We start from the raw sequence: 21,860 nt of genomic DNA, 5'->3' as shown, positions 1-21,860 counted from the left end.
TCCACAGGCTGGGGCAGAGTGGCTGGAAAGGAGCTGGGGGTGCTGGTGACAGCAGCTGAACATGAGCCAGGCTGTGCCCAGGGGGCCAAGAAGGCCAATGGCATCCTGGCCTGGATCAGCAATGCTGTGGCCAGCAGGGCCACGGCAGGGATTGTCCCCCTGTGCTGGGCCCTGCTGAGGCCGCACCTCCAGTGCTGTGCCCAGGGCTGGGCCCTCACTGCAGGAAAGGCCCTGAGGGGCTGGAGAGAGTCCAGAGAAGGGCAATGGAGCTGGGGCAGGGTCTGGGGCACAAGTGCTGTGAGGAGCAGCTGAGGGAGCTGGGGCTGTTTGTCCTGGAGAAAAGGAGGCTCAAAGGAACCTCTCGCTCTCCACAGCTGCCTGAAAGGAGGCTGTGGCCAGGTGGGGCCAACACCCTGACAGGACACAAGAAATGGCCTCAAGTTGTGTGAGGGGAGATTCAGGTTAGACACCAGGAAGACTTTCTTCATAGGAAGACTTTCTACCACAGGAAGGGTAGTCAAGCACTGTAATGGGCTGTCCAGGGAAGTGGCTGAGTCACCATCCCTGGAGGTATTTAAATGCCATTTAGATGTGACACTTGAATACACAGTTTACTTGCAGGCTTGTCAGTACTGTTAATGGTTGGACTTGATCTCAAAGGTCTTTTCCAATATAAATTCATGCATGATTAGTTTACTAAGCCTAATGTATCTTTTTTATTGTTGCTAAAGACACACAAGTACTTCAGTCATCAACATGCACTAAAAGATACTGCAGAAAGACAAAAAAAACCTACAAACCAGCACTGGAGGAAGAGTAGTACTTGGAACAATGTTTTTAAATCAATCAAAAGGTAATTCCTTTCTTTCATTTAAGGATCCATAGACCAACAGCTATTTACAGCAAAATTAGAAGTAGTTTATCATTTGTCTGAAACCTACTGGATCTACAGCAAGTATGAACAAAAATACCTTCTCTTGTCCATCATGATTCTCATCTTCATGTTCCTCTTTCACTCTATCTCTTTTCAATGCTTTCAAAAATTCACTCTTCTTATCAGTCCGCATTCTTGTCAATTTTGTTAAACGAAGCTGACCAGATTTGTCAACAGGGGATGAAGAATTTGACCGATTACACTAGTGAAGGAAGTCAGAAAAAGAAAGAATGTTAGAAAGGTGTTCATTCAGAAAAATTTTAATTTAAGACACAGGTACCTGTTCTTTCAGATTTCACATATATTCACAGTCAAAAGTAGAGGGAAGATCTGTATTTTGGTATAAACAGTTTGCAGATGTAAACCCAGAGGTGCAGCTTTATGGAGCAGTGCTAGTGAACAGTGGGCCTTCTGAAACATGTAACACCTTTAGCAGTTTTAAAGTCTAAAAGTATCAGGCTGTATTTTCTGATGTGGGTTTTTATTCTAAATCAAACCTACAAAGGAAACTACAGTATTTTGAGGCCAGTGATGTGCATTCCACCTTTTCTGAACGTTAAATTCCAAAAAAACCCATATTTAATACAACTCTGTATAAAATTTACTGGCCATCCTCATTTAAGCAGATTAAATGTTTTATAAATTTTATTACAGCTACTACTTTACCTCTTTCACTGAATTTTGTGTTACAGCAAATGCCTTGACAGTTGATTTGAAAGGACCATATGCAGATTCATGAGGAAACACATTCCCAAGTTTATTTTCTTTTGCTTGGCTTTTCCACTGTGTGGGCTAAACAGAGAAGTAAAGAGTCATTAACTACAAAAGGATTCTTTTCAAGAATCTTCAGAAAAATGATTAAGCAAAAGCAAATCATAACTGCAACCTTACTGTAGTGCAAACATCTGTTTTCTTGTGGAAAAGAGGCTGTTTATGAGCAATTCATCTGCTCATAAATACTGTTCACGCTGTTTATATAAAAACTAAAATTTCAAAACAATTAAGATCCTTATATTTGAGGTATCGAAAATGAAATATGGGACTTCAACAGCTGAAAGTATTATTTTAGATTCAAAAATGTTACAGAGTTAAGAACTGATCCACCATATGCTCCCAAGAGCTTAGAAAAATTCCTGAAACAAAAAATAGAGATTAAACCAGTGAGAACAGCTCAGTTGGTTAGAGACTGGTGATAATAATGCCAGGGTTGTGGGTTTGAAGTCCATATGGACCATTCATTTAAGAGCTGGACTTGGTGCCTTCCAACTCAGAATATTCTGATTATGCATATGGAAAGTTGCATTTGGAAACAGACCAGAATGATACTACTAAGTTATAATGTCATCTCTGTCTATAACTGGGATAAATTCTGAAGGTAATATTATGCTGATTATACCTCTCTACAATGTACCTAATTTTGTTCTGTTAAAATCATACATACAAAAGGGACTGCTATTCCATAAGTTTAAAACCAGCATTTTTACTCTCACTTGTACAGCTGCTGCACTTCTCAAAAGTGGTAGATGGGAAGCAAAGAGAACTAAATTATAATTTAAAAAGAAAAATGCAAAAAAAAAGTTGTTTCTATTCATTTTTGGGGTGTGTTGCATTTTGCAAGTGTTGAATACATGATAATCTAGGAACAGTACTGTCAGGGATGAAATAAACACACTTGGAATCCTAGCATGATTTTTCTAGGCATGTTTTTTGTAACACTGGTATCCAATACTCACCTTTGCAGGTGGAGTTACAGGTTTGGGGACTAATCCTTTATAAACACTTGTGCCAGTTCCATTCCTTACTGTCTGCGAGTGAAGAGTTCCCACTACTGGAAATCCAGATATCCGCAGTTCTTTTGTATTGCCTTTTTTAATGACCAGCATTCTCTGAGATTTAGATTTGGGATTTAAAGGGTACTCTGGAAGAAAAAAATAAGTGTGTATATATATAGATATATCTCTGTGTGTGTGTGTGTGTGTGACTGTGTACACAACTCACTAGTTTTTATTTCATAAGGTACCAGAACAGCCATATGATTCAGAACAAACAGGCATAAATCAGGAACTTAAACCAGTATTAGCTCCACAAATAACATACTGTGAAAATCTGGAAAAACACAGGTTCTGTTGCATTTTCTACAGTCATCATTTTAAAAATATTTCACTTGGCAATGCAGGAATTGCACTTTTCAAAAGAAAATATATTCTTCAAAGAAACCTGCTACACATTTCTAGAGACTCCTGTGCAGTAATTCTACAATCAAAATACTGTTAGTTGTTGATAGTCACTCAAACTTCACAAGCGTTTATGGCTTTCATATTCCCCTTAAGACTTCCTAAAGAATAATTAGTTATATATTTATTAATAGCTCAGTTTAGAGCTCTGCACTGAGGTTCTATAAACATGAGACAAGATGTGCACTACACATTAGACCATGGCAATGACCAGTTTCTCTAGCTCCACGCTTCAGATGGACATAACAGGAAAAAATTTCCATGTTCATTGGAGAACAAATTAGGAGACATACAAATTAGTCAGCTATCTGACTAATTAAATAGAGAAACTGCCATTTAGCAGTATTAAGGAACATCCTTTAAAAACAGTTCTAAAATTTTCAAAAAGAAAAAAACATCTTTTTTTGTACGTGCATTCCAACATTAAGAGCCTTTTCAAGGATTATCTCCTCTCCCTGCAAGCAATTCTACTTCACTATACCCTCGGTTTAAAAAAAAAACCAACAAACCCTATCTTAAAGAATACATGACTTTTGCTTTGTTTAGCAGATAGATGCTACAAAATAGTTATCATAACTGTAAGTTTAATTCTCATTAAATCTCATTACAAGATTTTTCATAATATTTACAGGCTCCCATCATATATACACAATGTAAAATGGAATCTAAGAGATGTCTATGTTTCTAACAGATATTAGAAGGGATTGTAACACTCCTCTATTCTGAAATTTTTTTTCTTTCTAAAGGGAATAATCACAGCCTTCAGTTTTTCAATTACAAAACAAGACTCTTTTATTGAAAGATAGGTTATTACATGAAAGCTGCTAACAACACAAAACCAGAAAGCTGTCCAATTATTTATGATGCTGTAAAGGTCTGCAAAAAACTAGATATTTATATTGAGGGATTGGCCTATATCTAATATTACTTTAGCATGCAAAAAATACTGGTTAAGTATGAGAAAAGAATCAGCAAATTAAAATACCTTTAAAATCTCAGTATTAGCAGTAGTCTAAGTAGACAAGAAAATTAATGTTTAATTGATTTTTTTAAAATAAAGAGAAATATTTGTATTTTGGGTACATTTACTTTAAAACCCCTGCCATCTGAAGCTACCACCTTCTTGGGGTAAACAACTGAAAACATAAAGCCCACCAGAATTGTAAAGTGTTTGCCACACACTCAGGTGTGTGAAAACAATCCAGACTACCGGTCTCCCCAATGCCCCTGCCCAGGATTGTATTTGTCATACAAACAATACACAAACACAACCAATAGCATAAGACATTTGCTTCCAGAAAGAGACCTCTGCAAGCTAAACTACTCTTCCAGCTCTCCCAGGTTTCTCTCCAAATTCTTCCAACTCATTTTACAAAGCCTTCAGCTAGCAATCAATACCACTTATTTAGGTGACTAACCTTCATTGCACTTCCTCTTGAAAATAAAGGTGAAGATTTCTTGACATCTTTACAAAAAAAGACGTATACTTGTTCTGGGAAAGAGTATTAGTTGTGGTAGCATCTACAGACTAGCTAACTGATACGCATATGGAAGTGCTATCCTTTAACAAAAAGATACCTACATTGTAATAATATTGAAATCTTCTCAATCTATACTTTTAGAATTCTAAAAAGAGGCTCGTGTTTCAAATAAAACAGCTTCAGATATCTGCTATGATTTCGCATTTAAAAACATCAAAAATACTCACCCCACACACCTGCAGCTAGAGATTTATTCTGGTTTGGTTCCCTCTCATAGTCAGGATTTAAAGATGGCTGAAAGGAAGTTTTGTCATTTTTAAAAAAAGTAATCCTTGAACTGTGGGATAATTGAACTAAAGAATCACAATAACACCAGCAGCATGACCTCTGCTGACAAACTAAACACCTCCCCCAGGAACCAAACAAGAAAATGTTCACTTTTTTCTCTTCTCTAACAAAATATCTCAGGCAGCAGCCAATGCCATTATATGACAGCAGCAGAGAAAGCAAAAAACCAGCCATGTATGTTTCTTCAAAGAGTAAGATCACCCTTCCCCTTACATCCCAACTGCAGGTTAAAGCATCAGAGCTCAAAGGCCACAGGCATGAAAATTACTTTGTTACTATTTCAGATTCCAATAAGGTAACTGTGTAGAATTTAATACATACATGTTCCACAGCAGATAGGAATCCAACTGTAGTTTCACTTAAATACACAAATAACAATAATAAACATGTAGTGAAAAATCTGGTTATAAAATGAGAAACAAGTTATTAGACAAACTACCAACACTCCCTTACCTACAGAAAATTCCTTACATGATGATCTGAAACTGGTGAAATCTCATGAAGTGACTTGTAATGGACAAAATGGTATTTGCAGACAAATGAAACCTTTTTAATTGTAATTACAATTTACTTACGAAGTCCTCAGCCTCAAACTGGTTGGGTACATCTTTTTCTTCCTTTTTCCGGGTTTCATTACCAAATACACTCTTTTCACACAGTCCCTGGCCTTTTCCACAATGGAAGGTGCTGCTACGAGTACGGGAACCTCCACCATGGTAACCTCCACGTTGGTTTATATTTTCTGGAGCATTTCTGCCTTGTGAACGCCAGCCATTCCTCTCTTTTCGCCCAAAATGCCCTTGGATTTTAAATTTTTAAATAAATGTAATTACAAACCATTTAAAAATAGTATTTTACTCTGCAGAATTGTTAAAAAAGTTGAATCACAAGCTCTATACACAAGTTTTCATTCACATAAGCAGCAGGGAAGGATCTCACAAAACAGTGGCAGAGAGAAAATAGCCAGTCAATGCTACAACAAGTCAACCTCTCTTTCTGGCTACTCATTTTATATGTTGTTGGCTAGAGTATTAACTCAACACTCGTATTCTACCCAAGAGAGAAATACACCTGGAATCGCATCACTTTAGCCAACCCTTATGCTCACATCCTCTCCCAGATTAGTCTTTCCATTACCTCTCTTTCACTGGAGAAAAAGCATTTAGCACACATGAGCTGTCTTCATTAGACTTCCTTTCTAGCTAGTGCTACAAAGAAATGACACAAACATATTCACAGTGTTCCATAAATTATACCTCCATTTGTCCTTCCAGTGTTAGGATCAAACCCTTCCGAAGAATTGTGTCTTCTGCGATTTGCTTCATAACGATTCTCTGCCCATGAAAAATTTTCAGAATGTTTCTCAAAATTCAGTGATGACTGCAAAGGAGCATAAATGGTAGACCTGAGATCTGATTGCTAACAACTTAATCATCAGAACTGTAACATGCACATTGTTGACAGTATATAATTCATTCTTACAAGAACTTTGAACGACAGACAATGCAGCAGTCCTCTCATGCAGAGCTGTGTCACCATCTCTCAGGCTAACAAAGTGGAAGCTGCATCTTCTGACCCAGGACACTGAAACAGCCCTTACGTCACATGCCTGTGACACAAGGTAAGAAGTGTCTACTTTGTTTTGGCAGCAAAAGAGAGCAAAAGTGACATGCGTTGCAGCAGAAGAATTTTTTTTTTTAAATATAAGAAAGGACAGAAGATCACAACTTGGAAGGCTGAGAAGAAGTCTGGGATCTTAATCTGGATTTTCAGAGACTACATACAGGCATTCCATAGAAAGCAAGGAATCCCTTCCACCCCAGGCAGCTATACTCAAACAAAACTTAATTCATTAATCTTGTCATTATTACAATTTAAAAAGGCAAATACAAGTAGTTATGAAATACTAATAAAATCTAGAATCAGAAGTGCCCAGATTCACAAAGATACTTCAAATTTTCAGCTTATCAGCACACATTAAAAAAAATTTAAAGAAATAAATCTTTAATATATCAGTAGGAAGTAGTAAACTAAAATCTTATCTTGAAAACAGCACCAAGAAATCAAACTACATCCTGACTAGAATTCATACCTAAAGGGATTAAACCAAAAAACATTTTTCCTTACACAACCCATATCTTCCTTATAACTTCTCTCTGAGTGTACCTTTAAACTTACTTCCTTCTTCCCACCTAACCCACACAGGAAATCACACACACAAAAAAAGATCCCCAAAGCTCTATGGAAAACGCCCCTGTAGAGCTCAAGGTGCTGTTCCATATTCATTGCTTAAAATTTAAACTCAAATAAGCATATCGACAAAAATCAAAGCAGGTATTTTTAGACTGTTAATTTTTAGAAGTCAAATGTACAGGGACTACCCTCTCAATCTGAGACATGGGACATGAATTACTTGACAAACTCTCCTTGGAGACAGCAAGACCAGAAGACTGCAAAAGATTGCTAAAATAAAAGTACTTCAAAAATTACCAAATTAATCTAAATATTTACATGAAAGAAAATCCTTAAACAGATTTTGACTGAGCTGTCAAAAATTAGAGAAAGCACTAGATCTGCCAATCTTAGGTGAAATTTTAGAAGATACTTCATGTGTTCATTTACATACAACAACTTCTAAAGATTGTTTTTGGAATTCAACTTTCTTTTTTTGTATGACCTTCAAAACAATCAACGTTTTTCAAAGTATAACTGACAGCATTTTATATGATGTGTTTGAGTCGTACATGCTATCAGGAATCCGACGCTCCTGAACCGTGTGCAAAGATCACGCAGTTTGCATTTTCCCCACATGATGGAGATACCTGCCTATGAAGCCTCTCGAGGCAGAGATGACAGTAAGTTTCCTAATCGAAAGGAAATGTATTGATTATTTCTGTTAGTTGAGAAACTATCTGACTCAGTTCAGCCAATCAAGAAAAAGGGATAGAAACAACATAGATTTTAAGAAATACAGGAAGTCTAACTGCTTATCAAGAAGTAAAAGAGAACTGTAAAACTGCCTTTATCTATCTGCAATGTTCCCATACCCTTTTCACAGCAATATTTTCTTAAAAGTTCTGTCCATGTCCCAAAATGGTTTCAGTATTCACAACACCTTCCCATTCCAGCTGCCCATCTGTAATACTGCACCGACACAACACATTAGCTCCAGACCTGGACAAAACCCACTGAGTGACAGATACAACTCTATTTAGGTGGATTTTGCTGTGTAGTTGACAGAGAGACGAGAAAAGCTTGCTGTTAAATGGAAATCAGAAGCAATAGATGAGATAGATTTCAATCAAGCTACAATCTGTATATCACATTAAAAAGCTCATTCACAATCACAGTTTCCTGGTAGCAGGTTTCTGTAATGTCAGCCTTGACCTATGTAAGGAAAAACATCTCAGCTACCCAGGGCTCAAGGGGAAAACCAGGGTCCTATAGGTGTATTCTCTGAAAGTGATCACATCTCAGGTATATAAAAATTGACTAAGCAGAGCTCAGATTCTACTTCTCAAATGTTTAAAATGTTAAAATGCTGCTGATACCATAGTCTCACCCCAGCTCCATTCTGCATGAAACATGAGATACCTTGCCTTCCTCACCCCTTCCTCTTCATCTCCTGCTTTTCTCTTCTGCTTTTTTTGATACACAGCAGAAAATAAGTCTATTTTAGGAAATAAAAGGGACAGGGAGCCACAACACTTGTGACCTGCCTTGTGGAGGACTCACAAGTCTTATTCTGCAAACTAAGAACTACAAACAGACTTTTCAAGCACTTAAAATCCAAATGGGCTGTGTATCACAGAACGCTCATCATTGAGGGAGCAGGTAATACAGGGAAATAAGGTGCATTCCAACAAATATTACAACAGAGTAATACATACAACATGGAGTTTCTGAAAGAGGAGAAAATCTAACTAAACTCCACGAGGCAAATAATCATCGAAGAGGAAAGGAAAAATGCACCCGCAAAAAGATTTCACGCAATTCAGAAATGAGGTGACAAATATAACCCATACTTCAGATATATTCTAGTGGTGCTAGAGTACTTCTGAAACTTTGTTTTATCCTGCTATATTGGCACATAAAGCATGCAGGTAAAGCTCTTCAGCAGACTCTCTAAATATGTAGTGAACATTGTTTTGCAATTGTGACATCACATCAATTAAGCTCCAGATACTTTTCCAATTTAAAACATATTACATTGAAAAAATCAGATCAAAAGAGTTGAATGAATCAGAAATCATAGAGAATTAAAACAAAGAGACTGCTTCTTAATTTGGATTTTCAGACACTATGTATCCTGGAACAGACAGGCTTTATGTTCCCAGAAACAGACTATACTAAACAAAGAATCTAGCTTGGTCAGGGTAAAAGAGACTTAAACAAAGTGATATAAATGAGGACATTCAATGATCTGACTAAAAAAAATGTGTTTATGTATGTGTAGACATACAGAATCAAAGCATTAGGAACACAATTAACACTGCCATCTCCCCACGCATTTAACAATACCATAAAGCCTATTGCCCTAAGTTTCTCAAGGCCAAGCATTTTTCATGGAGGTGACAGACTGCACAAAGTTTCTATTTTAAAAAAAAACAAAGCAATTCTCATAGCAGCAGTTATAAATATTGAATTCAAACTATTATAATGAAGATAGGTCTACAAATAGGGAAACAGATAACAGGAGTTTTAATCTCCACGGCTGACCCTGCTTCTGCATTTGCACAAATTAAGAAAGAGTAGAAAAAACATTGCTGAGATAGACTTCCAGGAATATTTACTAATTCTAACAATTAAGAGATTGTTATTTCCCATTTCCAAGCTGTCCCATTACATAAAGGAACAGTAGTCTAAACAGCGTGGAGATGCCTAACAGTATGAAAGTACCACACTCCACCAGCAGCAACAAGCATTTCACCATCAACTGCAGAGCCACTTCAGAAACTCCAAAAAAGCATAGTTTTAATCACTTGGATGACAGAATAATACTCCCTTAAAATTTAAAGGACACAATTAAAAATCAGAAACAAGAACATCAAGAACATGCTTTGTCTTGGTACTTCTAGCATGGAACACAAAGTATTTAAGTTTAAACACCTGAAGAAGGCAGTCTTAAACCAACCACAGCCAAGGCCAGATATGCATTTCTCTCCATGAACTAAGCTGCTGAAGCAAAAAACTCTACTGCAGTCATCTGTCATCACAGTATTCATGAAGAGATTGGCATTTTTACTGTGATTGAGGTTATGACATTTAGACTTCCCTAATAATGAGAGTGCCTTTTCAAAACAACAATACAAAACACACCTTTGTTGATGATGGTGGAGTAGGAAAATTAAGCCAGGCTGGAGCAAAGTCATGCTGCGCCATTTAGGTCCAGTCTCTCCGAATCAATGAAAAAAGGCTTAGCACCTCATGGCAAGTCCCTGTAATCAGAAGAAAATACAAGGGGATTACACTTCTTGTCTTTTGCTCAGTATTTCACTTCTGTTTTCCTGTATTGTTTTCCTCATAGATCTGATTTAGAATCTATCATCATATCATTTACAGCACCAAATCTGTGTTTTTATTACTAAAATGTCACATAAATCAAATATATCACAGGAATTATGAAAATATAAATGTAACACTTCTTTCTTTATTTCCTCCTATGAATGGGATGAAGCATCTTGTGTAAGGTCTGATCAAGAACACTATGGCAAAACTAGCTTGCTGAAATACATTCTGGTACTATTTAGAAGGGACTTGGCAAGCTATTTTGTTAGCTTCCTAGAAGCTGATATTTTTAATTAATCCCTAATAGTAAGTCTCAGCGGCCATATGAAAATTCCTTACGAAAAACCTACATACTTGGGCTCATTACAAACCTCACAATGACTCTATGTCTCCTCTCTTCAATGGAAACAGAGTCTATATGTCCAGAGTAGCAAAATCCAGTAAAATTCTCTAGCTTGAAAATGGGCCAAACAACATAATGGTTTACTATTAAAACCCACAAATACTTTTTCTACCCTACACTCTTTTTACAGGTAAGAAAATATTTCTCAATAGGCAAGAGAATACAAGGTAATGTGAACTATATTACCTGAAGCTGAACTGCAGCAGAGACAGGAAAGAAACGGATTAAACACTTCCTGAATTATACTAGGGCAACGAAACCATGCTCTGCAGCTAGTCACAGCAAAATGGTCAATGACTCAAAAAATTTCTAAGTATGATATACATGCTATTAGAAATCCAGCTCGTGAAAACATAATAAACATCCACAGACATTCTATAGGGAGGCCCAAATAAATGTGAATTCCACATCTCTGCACAGCAGAGTGCAAATCTGTTACTGAGCACAGATATAACTAACTTTAATCTGTGGCTGCTGTAATGTATTGGTAAGAGATGTGGAATCTGAACTTGGTAACTCATAATTATGGTTGTTCTCCAGCCTGAATCTGAATATTGCAGGCTACTGCACATTTCCATCGACAGACAAGACTGTTTCAGCTTCTAAAAGGAAGTCTAATAGATTTGTTAGATTTGACTTAGTGTGAGACTGTACTTAGTTGAGCTGCTGTATGTTTTTAATGACGTGAGCTCATATGTAAGTTTTTCGGAACATCCAATACCATGGATAAACTGTAGGGTAGGACGAACAATTAATACAGTTAAACAGGGACAAGGTTAAAGATATGTCTCACCCAAATAACTAACTTAAAATTACTCTGCTGAAGTCATTCAACTCACTCCTACACCAACTTCAGCAAAAAATCCAGAGAAAATTTCTAAGTATTTCCAGTTATATCAAACTAGTAAAATATAAATGAACAAAATTCTGGAGTCAATGAACCATCATAGAAATGGCTTCTCTTCCTAAAAGGAAGCACGTTCACTTTTACTGATGTATCCCATGCAGCAACAGTATATGAAAGGGCATATGTTTACAAATGAACCAAAAGATGTTAAATTAAGAAACAACAAATATGAGCAGATTCCAGCAAGAAAAAAGTTTATTCTCCTTCACTTGGACACAGTTCTCTTCAAGCAGAAGAATCATGATATCTTCAGAAATTATCAACACAGATTTTCAGTACTGAAAGATTGACACAACAACAACAAAGTCTTCAGACTGAGGCACTTACAGTCTGAAAAGCAGTAAGTAAGAGTAGGTTTATACTAAGTGAGAACTTAAAGATTCCACAATGTACCACCAAGTTATTTGTGCATCAGCTATTAATTACAGCACAGAAAATCCACTAACAATGTGACTTCATAGATTTATATTAACGTTTTTAGAAAACTAGTCAAGCTTCCTAACATTATTTATGCAACTGCCACAAGAAGAGTTTGTTATTAACTCACTATCATACTTACCTTTTATCCTTTGCACAAAAGACTGCGTGATCACCAAGTAACCAAGGACTGGAAAAGGTATTTTGCAAAAAGACCTTTTCCCACAGCTTACCGACACTGGCTACCTATTTCTTCATGCAAAAATTTTTCTAGAAGCAGATTCAAGTCTTCCTCATGTTCTCAGCTAAAAACGTTCTGAAAAAAAATTGATATTGTGCTCTGTCGTGTGAGTCAGCCCTTTTCTTAGAAAGAAATAAACTTAAGTGGTTAAGGCAGAGACCTGCACCAAAACTACACAATACTCAGAGCCAAGTCAGCAACAGAATATATATGTAAGTTTCAATAAACCCATAAAAGACAAACTTTTAGGGCTAATTCTTCCAAATAGTTTTAACAAAAAAAAAACAGCAAGAAAAAAAGCACAGACCAATTTCTGGAAACTATCTGACCCAACTCAGAGGTTTGCAGTTAGGCATTAACATGAAAAACAACTCCTGTGATACTCCACGCCTAAGTCAAGAAAACATTTTCTTTCACTTAATTGTACATATGCCTGGTCCAGCAATTAGACATGGGAACAGAGAGTTCTTTCATTATTAAACCTTTCTAACTTTGAATAGGCACAAACATCCCAGACATAATTAAACTGGGAAACAAAGGGCAGGTCAGGAAAAGATATTTTAAAACTGTATTAGAGGACATAGTCTACCCAGCTTAAAGTTACTGGTTCCATATTTTACCAGGTTTCATAAACATTCTTACAGCTGCCAGCTTTCTGATGTTGCCAACAAGTTTGACCTATATATAAGAAATAATATTATAAGTATGATCTCTGTTCAAATGATCTGACACATATTTGATAGCTCTAGGGTACTCTTCATTCTCAGGAAGGTATTTTTGAAAGGTGAAAATGTGAAATCTAAAAACAGATCACAAAACATAAGAATGGGATGTCAGCAAGGCACCCCCACTGCCACAGGCAGGATTTACTAAGCTTAAACCCTTTGTGATCAGCTTGGCTGCCAACACTAATGCATTTCTTGCTTGTTTTCCAACTTCAGTTGGACCAACAACTATCAAATTATACTGCAACACATTCTAACATTATAAAGGTTCTTTCTACCTTCTTTCCCTGCTATTCAGGTCCGTACCTAAGCTATGCCAAAGAGTCAGAGATGCATCTACATTCTATGTCCACGAAAGCATTTGCAACCTTTCTTCAGGTTGCCTACATACCATCTACTACTTTTAAATTAAACAAAAACAACATTTAAAGTATTTTAATAGAACAAATGTCAGTAGCATAAAATTGCTTTTATTACTGACATGAAACTATACATCTACCAGGAAGTTTTCTCTTGCATACACACAACACAAACACCGTTCAGTAACTAATAAAGCAGCTGATGCACTCCCAGCATTAACAGAAGTAAACCTAGTGAGGTAAACACCACAGAGTCAAACACAATTCCAGGGCTTTCAGAAACTCTCCTGGTAACAAAAGAGCAGGCCCAAAATTCATAATGAATGTTTAAGTTACCATTCCCTATCTGAACTGCCATTCTCTAACTGAACTGTGGTAAAAGCTAACTTGGCTCAGACTCTCAGCTACTGAAGCAGAGCTGCACAACTCTAGAAAGAAAAAGATACTGAAATATGGCTATCCTCATACTATTAACACTCAAATACATTTAAAAGTCTTTAGTCTGACTGGTCAAACTATTGTCTTATCTCAGCAAAAGCCTCTTGTGACCAATTCAAGTAAAGTGTAGTGACCTTAGTGACCTCAATAACAAAAGTGTTCCATAGCCCATAAATTTAGATAAAAGTGATGTGTTGCTGTGTTGTGGATAATAGAATAGTTTAGTGTGAAGAAAGAAATCCTGTTCTTAAGTTTTACATCTTGAGGGAGGATCTGAAAGAAGTCTGTAAAGAATTTTGCTTTAAGTAACATGCAGTAATTAATCCAATATTCAATTAAATAAAAATTAATTCTGAGAAGAAGAAGTTTTATGAAGTATGATCTTCAATAATAAGGTACTGACTGCGAAGGAATAATGAACAGATGATTCCAGATGATATACAGTGAAGAGATTTATCATAAATATTACTCAGTCATCTGCTTTGAGCCACATTTGCAGCTGAAATAAGACTCCACAAAATACACCCAACCAACGTACAGAAAAGGTTGGGCTGGGCTTTTTTTATGATTGAGTCAACAAGGTCCTTTTGTAACAGAAACTATTTCTTACCTGTTGTAAACCAGTAAGAAACCCTATATTCTAAACGAATTTGTGTTATCTGCATAGTATCTCGGGAAAGTTGATGTATAGTCTCTGTCTTACAAAAATAAGTAACATGCTACAAAAAGGGAGTCAGAAACCTACTGCATGAATCAAAGTCAAGACTTCCGGGAAAAGGCTAAGAAACAACTCTTAGGGTCAACACCCAAACCTGCAAAAACAACAAAAATTAAGTCAAAACAAGTACCACTAGTTTATCTTGTACTTACCAAATTTAATGAAGAAATCAAACAGTAAAGACTATAGTCAATTTTCCTCACACTACTACATTTTTCTTTTTAAATTCACACAAAACAAGTGAAATCACACTTAAGAACAACAATAGAGGGATTCAACACTTTACTTGATGCAATAACAAACTATTCCAGGGATCAGGGACATGAAATGTCTAAGGAATCTGGCTTACTTTGCCTCACAAAATGAAGACATAAGACTTATTTAAAAAGTGGTTATGAACATCTAAAGGAGAAAATTTCAGCAAGAAAGGAGATGTGTTAATCCAATACACCACCAGAATCACAGGGTATCAATCACAGCAGATTGAAGGTGGACAGACACATGGTCCTGAAAATCATAAGAACAATATTCTGAAATAGCTTTAAGACTCAGACAAATATTTGAACCTGTCGATTTCTATTATACTTCTAAATCAGACCCCAATAATTGTAACTAAAGAGTTTAGCATGCAGGATGGTGCATTACACAGAAGTAACACTGTAAGAGCTAATCCACTTTTTTCCCTATTTTCAGTGCTAACCACGCAAGTGTGATGTCTCTCCAGCAACTTTTTTCTCTCTCCTCAGCTATTTGAAATAAATATACAGTTTAAAAAATGAATTTTTTAAGCACAAAGAACACCCATTACAACTAAAATGTAAGTAAAATTCTGGTTTTTCCTGCAATAACATAAATAGAATTCAACACAATACAAAAACAGAGAATACCCTTCTATTCATGACTTTTTATATTAGCCTGGTTTCCGATTACTTTAGCAAAGTGCTTCCTCAAACTTCATCTTAATACTAAAATTTTCACCTTATCTGCAACTATTCACTATTACTGGTACAAGCAAACTTACTAGCATTTAAGTTTCATTTGCAAAACTTGTTTATAACACACAGATCAAGGAGATGCAGATAAACAAACTAGCTGAAATAGTGTTATGGAGTACATCTTGGCTCTAACAAACACAATTTGTGCCATTTTAATAAAGTTCTGTAACTTCTTGCAGTAAAGATTAATTTATTTTAACAGTTGGGGTTTCTTTCTCTATTTATTTACCGGGAGGAGGGGGTGGAGGACACAGGCAGAACAAAATGCTTGCTCATTCTCACACCATTTGTGCTAAATTTGGGACGGCTGCCACCACAGCCATGCTAGTCATGGATTTCATGCTGTTCACTCCGAGGCAATTCCACCAAGCAGGCGGACTGGAGTACATGGCACTACTTTCCAACCCCTAGTGAAGCCCAAGAGCACCACAGGCTATGCACAGTGCAGAACTCCTGCAGGTATCTGTTACTCCAGATTGTATCTCTGTGCAGTACAAAAAAAAATGGGAATACACTGCAGTGACATACCAGAGTCAGTACAGGGTAACTGCAGAGCCACTTCAGGCAGAATGTGTGTGAATGTACCACCTCACTAATGCTGCAGTACACCAGGAAGCACTTGTGCTGCCAAATGTTATGAAGAAAAAGGGTAAGACATGAACACAGACCTAGACTATTTTTCCCCCATGCCAAGCATCTCTAAAACACTGAAAACAGTTAGCACAGACAAAGCTTTAAAATAAATAAAATGAAAAATAAAATAAACTAAAAATAAAATAAAATAAAATAAAAATAAACTAAAAATAAATTACAAATAAAGTAAAAATAAGATCTTAAATAAAAAGCAATGAAGTTTTTAAAAAATAAAATAAGAATGTCTCAGCTCATACTGTAGAAAATTTACAGTGTAAGCAGACTACTATCACATAGTAGAAACTCATATAAAGTCTTCTGCCCTGCCTTTAATGACACAGTAGAATAGAAAATTCCTTGACAAAAGTATTTAATCTGGCCTTAAATGTATAATGAAAACAAAGGCTACTTACAGAAAAACATAATTCACCTGATCACTTGTGGTCCCTTTTAAAGACAATTGTTTACCCAGAATTTCTTCTAGATTTAATTGTATTAATCAAACTTTTACAGCGTTAAAAAATTAATCTCCCTTTAAGATTTACACAACACTGAAACCCGCCACAGAGCATCTCTGGAATACAGGAATCAGAAAAGTGACTGTTGTGAGAATTGAGCTGGAGGCAATCTCTGCACTGTCTGTGAGGCGGACACGAGAGCCCATAGATGGCAGGGCAAAAGAAATCACCTTCTGAAATACTGCAAGATGGCAGGGCAGAGAAAGCAGATGTAATAAAAGCATTTGGGATTTCAGTTCTCTTGTACTGAGAGTCTCTAGTCCCATTAATAGTATTAACAAACCTAAAGTCTCCCTCATCATTTGCATCTTCACACAGTTCTACATGAGAAGTGAGTTTAATGGCTTACTAATTTTAAATTTGGAAAGGACTTGAAAAATTAAAACATAACATCCAAAGATAACTCTGAAAGACTAATGGCCAACTTGTACTTCCTTAAACTTCAATCTAAGACTAATGGCCAACTTTTACCTCCCTACAACTTCAAACCAAGTATCAGTCTCTGCCGATTGGAAAGATACTGCGGTCTCTTTATTATCTTTGTGGTCCTTTACTGAACTCTCTCCGCCAAGCCTCACATTTTCTTGTTTCAGTGAGCCTGTAAGAGTGTTACAAATCCTGGAAGGGTGACACAGTCCTCCACACGTGGCTCACCAAGTCTACATACAGGACAAAACTGAACGCCCCTTGACGCACCCGCAACACTCCTCCTAATGTTGCACAGAGATTTTCACTTTACTCCTTACAAGGACACACTGCTGGCTTGACGCTGGCTTGCTGTTCAATAGTACCCCCAGGTCCTTCTCTGTAGCTGGCATATGCAGCTGCTGTTCTAGAAAATTCACACTTTCCCCTTGCTTCATGAGGATCCTCTACCCACATTCTTCCATGCAGCAGACCAAACATCAAGTGCTTGTATCAGCCAGTTCCCCTTTCTTATATTATCTGCAAACTTGTTGAGGGTAAACTCTACTCCACTGTCCAGGACTTCAATGAAGATGTTCAATAGCAGGGGCTTCAGCAGTGAACCCTGGGGTACACTGGAACAACTTCTTTTTAATGGCCTTTGTGCCACTGATTGCATCCCTGCAGACCTGACCATTCAGATAGTTCTGGATACATCTCACTGCTCACTTCTCCACACATACTTGTCACCTTTTACCATAGAACACAATGTCAAAAGCCTTACTGAGGTCAAGATAAATACCATCCATTGCTCTTTGTTCATCTACCAAGCTAGCTGCCTCATTGTAAAGGGTTATTAGCTTGCTGAAGTGTGACATCCCCTTCATAAAGCCCTTCTGTCTGCTCTCACTCACCTTCCTGTCCATTACATGTTTGGAAACACGTTTCCAGAATCAGCTGGTGCACAACCTTCCCATGGACTGAAGAGAGGCTGACTGGCCTGTAGTTCCCTGGATCCTCCTTCTCATCCTTCCTGATGACAAAATTAATATTTGCTCTCTTCTCTTACGCAAGAACCCCTCCCAATGACCATTAGACCTCTCAAAGATGGCTTTGCAATAACATCAGCACACATGGAGAATGGAACACCCATCATGCAACCATCCTGTCAAGCCCCATGGGCCTACAACAGTATTTAAGTGTTCCCTAACCTGATTCTTTCTTCACTGAGGGTGGAGGAAAAAGGCACAGCAGAACTTGAAGATGACGTGAGACCAGAGACAGTCTCCACCCAATTTTAAGGGCGTTGCTTAACTCGTCTAACCAGTATTCAGCTGGAAGAGACAGTTCCATAGGTAGTGAACAGATCTCCAACCTCAGAGAAGCCTCTTCCAGTGAACAAAAAAAGTATTTCCCTAGCTCAGAAACTCATCTTCAGTACTTAAAATAGGTTTCACTACTACACATAAGATACATTTGGTAACACTATCTGTCTGAACTGTGAGAATAAATAAAAACAGCTTTGCTTTTTCATAATGTTCTAACATGAAGAAACAGATAAAAGAGTGACATTACTATAATAAGAAAAAAATCTAGCCAATAATATAGTAAAATAGCCAAAACTTCTGCATTTTAAAATTTTAACCTAAAAGTTTTAACTAAAAGTTAAATTTAACTAGAAGTTTAACTAAAAGTTTTAAAATTTAACTAAAAGGTATGTGCTTTTGGAATGGACCTACCATACTACAGGTACACCCTATTTAAATGGAGCTGACTAGAATTTTGTAGGAAAAACAAATTTTAAAATAAAGCCAAAATCGGGAAAAAAAAAACCTAAACAACCGTGTCAGCTGAACACATCACCAGAAGACAAGGAAAACCACAGGAAATCAGTTCTGTATCTTCAGGTCCTATACTTAAGCTTTCTCTCTGTGTAATCTGTATCATTTCTTAGGAAATAGTGTCTGTGACACTTAGAAACTTGAGAAATTGTCAAAAGACCACTAAAACAAAAGGTAATATAAACTCAAACAGCAAGGAATACTTGAAGCTTGTGAATGGAATTTCAAATTTAGCAACAATAGGGGGAGGGGAGGAAAGGTTCAAGCCATGAATCACAAAAATTAGAAAAGAGATACAAATTTCTTGATGCTCCCTGAAGACCAGTTTACAAGTTCAGACAATTGATTTGCACAGAGAAAACCTCAAACAGAATAAATGTCAAAAGCACTGACATGATATACAAATTTATATTTTCCAAGGAAATCTAAAAATAGTAGGAATGCATATCTAAGCGGCACATTCCTATGAGCTTTAATCCAATGCCTCATAGATTATTATCACAGTAAGTACAGCACACCACAAATTACATAGGGGACCCTTAACTTCACTTCTCAACTACACGCATCTGCCAAACTACTCTCACTCTGTCAATGTAATTTTTAGCATAATATTTATAAATGAGACAGAAGAAGGTTGTAAGCTGTGAGAATTAAAGAACACTACAATGTTGTTATAAGAGCATGGAAAAGAAAACATTATATGCAGTGTCTCAATTTGCTGCTACTGCTTTGTTTCCTTGATAAGAAGCTCCAGCATACATATCAAATTCTTATTTCATCAGAAGACAAAAAAGAGCATTTGTATGAACTTCAGAGGGTCCAACAAAATAGTTAGAACACTGGCCCTTCAGTCCTCCCACAATGTGCCAGCTTCAAATTTTGGCTTCAACTCTGCACCATTAGCCAAAGGAAAACTGTTGGAGATTTTTTCAGAAATGACTTAAAAGGCAGCTGTGAGGAGCAAATTCTCACAGCCTGTTTCTGTAAACAACTAGGTTCTCAGGGTTCTCAGACAGTTTTCTCATAACAGGTAACTATTCTATCTTTGGCTGTTTTGGGAAAGTAAAAGTAAGTTTTGAGAACACAAATCTTGGTATTCTAAACAAAAGGAGGAGTTGAAGTTTTCTCTACAGCCTATCAGGAGCTCAGATTTTGCAATATGCATGAAGTGAATTAGCACTGTTATAAAAGGTGTCTAATTTGATCAATAAACCGAAGTCGATGCTGACCAACACAGATGGGTCGTCTTCCTTCACTTCAACAGAAAACTACCAATATTGGTCTGAATTAGGCAAAGAAACTACATGCACAAGACTCAGCCATCAGCCTACACACTCCTTCTTCAAATACAGGATCATTCAGGACATTTTTCATACTAAGCAGATCTTAAAAATAACCCACACTACCAAAAGTTTTTTCTTCTGCCATAAAACACATCTTTTTCTTTTTTCAAAAGAAAAATTTTCAGTGATAGCGGATCCTTCTGTGTTATCCCTCCCTGCTATCTCTAGTTAAGAGTAGCACTAATTTGAAATCGAGTTGCTAAATGTAAGGTCTAAACAATATTTTTATTTAAAATCTATAAATCTCAATTTTCATTCTCCTTTTGAAGACACAGTTTACTCAATATCTTCCTTACTATTCTGTGATCCATGTAGCTCCAACAAATCAAAATAAGCTAATTTTAAGTTATTTTGCTATTCAAAATTTGTATGTCACTAAAACAGAAAATAATATTCAAACCCTTACACAAGCTTTATGAGTTTCTGAAACTGGAAGCATTTCTACTGATCACAAATTGCTGCAATAGCATGACAAACACTTCAACTGAAGATTCTTTCTTTCCTTCTTTCTTTCCTCGCTGTGTAAATGAACAGCCATAACAACAGAATAAGTTTACACCTTTACAGTCAAACTTCTAACACTCTGAAGGAAAAAGTATCATGCCACCCCTTGTGGCATTTCAATGAAAAACTATTTTTAAAAAAGATTAGGCTTGGGTATGGTAATTCCCTCAAGTTTTTTGGTTTTCTAAAATTTATTGCCTAAGATTGATACCTTCAACAGAAAGGAAAGGGAGCTGAATTTTTGAAGGTCTCTTCCACTAATTAAACAAAAAACTCTGAAACAGTTCAACTGTAGCCTCTTATTTCTCAATGATGCTACTGGTGAGCAAGCAAAACCTCTAGTTTGTTTTTGTTATCCCCATCATCCAATACAGAACTGTCCTCATATATACTCTACCACTGGACAACACAGAAGAACAGAAGAAGATATCCATACAATTTGTAATTTGCCTTCTTGCCTCACATTTTAAAAATAAGTATAAAAACTAAGGTTTCCTGCAGAGCACTAAGGAAGGAACAAGGCGCTCTGCTAGATCTGAGCACTGACACTTACATATGAGGAGTATGCAGAGTCAAAATATAATGTCAGTTTTTTAACCAATTAAAGCCAACACATTCTTTAGTACAACCACAGACTTAATGCTTACCTTTACAGAGACTTAGCACAAGTATAGAAAACCCAACAAAAAAAATCCACCTTCATTTCTACTTTGTGCTTAAATTCCTTATGGGAGAATGAACCAACTAAAGCACACTGTGTTTTGCTTAAGGATCTAGAATATGAGCACTGCTTTTTATCATACGGTCCCCTTTACTATATACAGTTATGGTTCACAATCAACCAGTTTTAACATTACCTCTGCTAATCAAATATAAATGTCACAACAACCAAAACATCTTTTAAGAAA

General features: G+C 36.6%; 1 protein-coding gene across 3 annotated transcripts in view; it reads right to left on the bottom strand.

Annotated features, from left to right (window-relative positions):
- GPBP1 (GC-rich promoter binding protein 1) overlaps positions 1 to 21,860 on the bottom strand; it is a 41,653-nt gene that overhangs the window by 7,716 nt on the left and 12,077 nt on the right. For 2 of the 3 annotated variants that reach the window (XM_005489765.4, XM_074532567.1), the window contains 7 exons: positions 10,317 to 10,435; positions 6,254 to 6,377; positions 5,573 to 5,796; positions 4,877 to 4,943; positions 2,668 to 2,852; positions 1,601 to 1,726; positions 972 to 1,136 (listed from right to left, as the gene is read on the bottom strand). In XM_005489765.4, coding sequence (XP_005489822.1) covers positions 972 to 1,136; positions 1,601 to 1,726; positions 2,668 to 2,852; positions 4,877 to 4,943; positions 5,573 to 5,796; positions 6,254 to 6,377; positions 10,317 to 10,379 — 954 coding nt within the window. In that variant the 5' untranslated portion in view covers positions 10,380 to 10,435. Of the gene's footprint in view, positions 1 to 971; positions 1,137 to 1,600; positions 1,727 to 2,667; positions 2,853 to 4,876; positions 4,944 to 5,572; positions 5,797 to 6,253; positions 6,378 to 10,316; positions 10,436 to 12,374; positions 12,549 to 21,860 lie in introns of all 3 variants that reach the window. The other variant, XM_026795164.2, reaches the window with a different exon arrangement.

Source organism: Zonotrichia albicollis, chromosome Z (assembly GCF_047830755.1).
Source record: "Zonotrichia albicollis isolate bZonAlb1 chromosome Z, bZonAlb1.hap1, whole genome shotgun sequence".
In the NCBI taxonomy this organism is placed as follows: domain Eukaryota; kingdom Metazoa; phylum Chordata; class Aves; order Passeriformes; family Passerellidae; genus Zonotrichia; species Zonotrichia albicollis.
Note: the sequence above shows the minus strand (reverse complement) of the source record. Positions and strands in the feature narration are given on the sequence as shown.